The sequence below is a fragment of the Lactuca saligna genome, chromosome 6 (assembly GCF_052625555.1).
Source record: "Lactuca saligna cultivar CGN05327 chromosome 6, ASM5262555v1, whole genome shotgun sequence".
Taxonomy (NCBI): domain Eukaryota; kingdom Viridiplantae; phylum Streptophyta; class Magnoliopsida; order Asterales; family Asteraceae; genus Lactuca; species Lactuca saligna.
This window is the reverse complement of record NC_136422.1, coordinates 114,658,733-114,661,243: the sequence shown is the minus strand read 5'-3', so window position 1 is coordinate 114,661,243 and position 2,511 is coordinate 114,658,733. Positions and strand designations below refer to the sequence as shown.

At 34.5% G+C, this 2,511-nt stretch overlaps 1 protein-coding gene across 1 annotated transcript; it reads left to right on the top strand.

Moving 5' to 3' along the window:
- Window positions 1-456: 456 nt before the first annotated feature.
- LOC144999689 (uncharacterized) lies at window positions 457-1,231 on the top strand. Its single transcript, XM_078958820.1, has 3 exons — window positions 457-576; window positions 657-927; window positions 1,056-1,231. The coding sequence occupies exons 1-3, from the start codon at window positions 493-495 to the stop codon at window positions 1,205-1,207; spliced, it is 507 nt and encodes a 168-aa protein (XP_078814946.1). The 5' UTR covers window positions 457-492; the 3' UTR covers window positions 1,208-1,231.
- Window positions 1,232-2,511: the final 1,280 nt, after the last annotated feature.

The following is a 2,511-nucleotide window of genomic DNA, read 5'->3' as shown; positions in this document are numbered from 1 at the left end:
ACACTTCGGCTGATAGGGGGCTTGGAGATCGGTTTGGAGGCCTCATCATTCAATTAAAACCAAAACCAAAACCACAATTTTCTTGATCAACAATCCAACCTTCACTTTCATCAGGTATATATTTCTTTAATTGGCATCATCTAATTAAGAAAGTAACATGCCAAGTAAAATACATAACACTAGATTCAGTAGAAGTTCATGTTGTGCTTAACCCCCATTCCATTAAAGTTCACACATGTAAGGAAGGCCAAAACAGGAAAGGGTATTTTAGGTATTTTTTGTCAAAAGTTGGAATTGCATGGATTTTAGTACCTGTAAGCGCATGATTAATTTCAGCTTCATTTTTTGTACTTCTTTAACATTCTGATCAAATTAATTTATTTGATTTAGAATTAATTTGGTATAAAAATTAGGACTGTGTCTTGCGACGTATTGGTTCTGAGCTAAACTTAAAGATGAGGAAAGATGAGCTAAATTTGAGGTAAAATTCTAATGGTGGGGCATATATTGGGAGGGATTGCCACCTCTCTCCTCTTTTTAGCCTTCGAATCTTGGCTTGTTGCTGAACACAACAAGGTGAGATATAATATTACATTTCTAAATACACCCTTTATATTGTGTATGGTTCTAATGCTCTTGTTTTGATGCATCTGTAGAGAGGTTTTGAGCAACAATGGCTATCAATTACATTCTCCAAGGAAATAATTCTTGGGAATGGACTGGTTGCCATTTTAGCTGGTTTATTTGGAAATCTTTTAGTTGGTTCATTGGCCATGGGACCTGTTGCTCCATTTGATGCAGCTTCAATCTTTCTTGCCATTGGAATGGCCATCATCATATCATCATGGACTGAAAATTATGGTGACTCATCAGAAAGCAAAGATCTAATGACCCAATTCAGGGGTGCTGCTGTTGCAGTTGCATCAGGTCTCTCTCTCTCATACATATACAAGAGAAGCATGAAGAATCCAAAGTGGCAATCTTGTAATTATGCATACATATCATTCTACCTTCTAAATTTGGACCTAATAGTTTTTTTTTGTGTGTAAAAACAGATGAAAAGATAGCATTATTGGGTGCAATACAATCTTTATTCGAGGGTTCAATGTACACTTTTGTGTTTCTACAGACACCTACTTTAATCCCAAATGTGAAGACATTCCACATGGTTTCATTTTTGCTACTTTCTTGTTATCTTCCATGTTAGGAAGCTCTTTAGCTTCTCGGTTATTAGCACACACACTGACATACATTGATATTGTGTTGTGTTGTGTGTGTGTGTGTGTGTATATATATATATATATATATGTATGTATGTATAAAATCAAGATTCACTTTCCACTCGGACAAAAATACTCTTCCGGATTGTTCCGAATTATTATGACCATTTTGCCCTCATAGGAATTTTGACATTAACATACATGGGCACATTTCTTTTAGTGTAGATTTTGTCGAAGAGAAATGACAACAAAGAAGATAAGTATCTCTTGTTGTTTGTATATATACACTTTTTCTTCTTGTTTAATAACTTAAAAACTATATAAATGTGAAAATTGAAGGTCCACACACTGTTAAAAGGATTGGAAAAGATAGTTGCAAGTGCAGATATTCCAATGTTAGTCTGTGGTGACTTCAATTCAGTTCCAGGAAGGTATGTGTCATTTCTGCTACATTTGTTATGTGTGTTGTGTGGCCAACAAACATCCATTTTCATTACTTTGGTGTATGTAATTATTGATCCACAATAAGTCCATGGATTTACTGTGTTTTTGGATTGTCCTATAGGTAGCATCTCAGCTTCTGATTAATTTGGTGTACTATTTTGGCAGGTTGATCTCTATGGTCTGCTAGAAGGATTGGATATTGCAGTTAAGCATCTATCTAAGACTTCACGACAAGGACTTGATGAATATAAGCTAGCAATGTTTTACTTGATTTGGACATGAACAAGACTCAAGCAAAAGCAAGACTCATACTTTGGCATGGCTAGAAGCTTTGGAGGAAACAAGACTCAAGCAAAAGCAAACACACAGAGAGTTGTTAATTGGCACGTAGTAAGCTAGATAATGCAATTGTATATAAATTCTACTTCTCTTGAGTTCATTTCTTTTATTCCAATTACTCAATATTGGAATAATTATTTTTATTTGACATATTAGTGAAATGAATTATCTTTGTTATTTATGGTATTTTATTTTGTATTATGAGATTTTTAATGTATTATTTAATTTGAAAATTAGTAAATCAATAAAATAATATATATTTTTTTAAAACATTTAAAGTTATGATATGCAAAAATGTGTGTCATCTTCATTTATGACATGGCCTTTATTGACAGGGGCTTTCTTGATACGCATTATGTGTCATTAACACACGCGTCGTAAGGTTACGACACGCAAATGCGTGTCGTCTTCCTTTATGACAGGGCCTTCCTTGATACGCATTGTGTGTCGTAAACGCGCGACGTAATTGTGCATCGTAAATGAGCGTCGTAAATGCACGTCGTCTCTC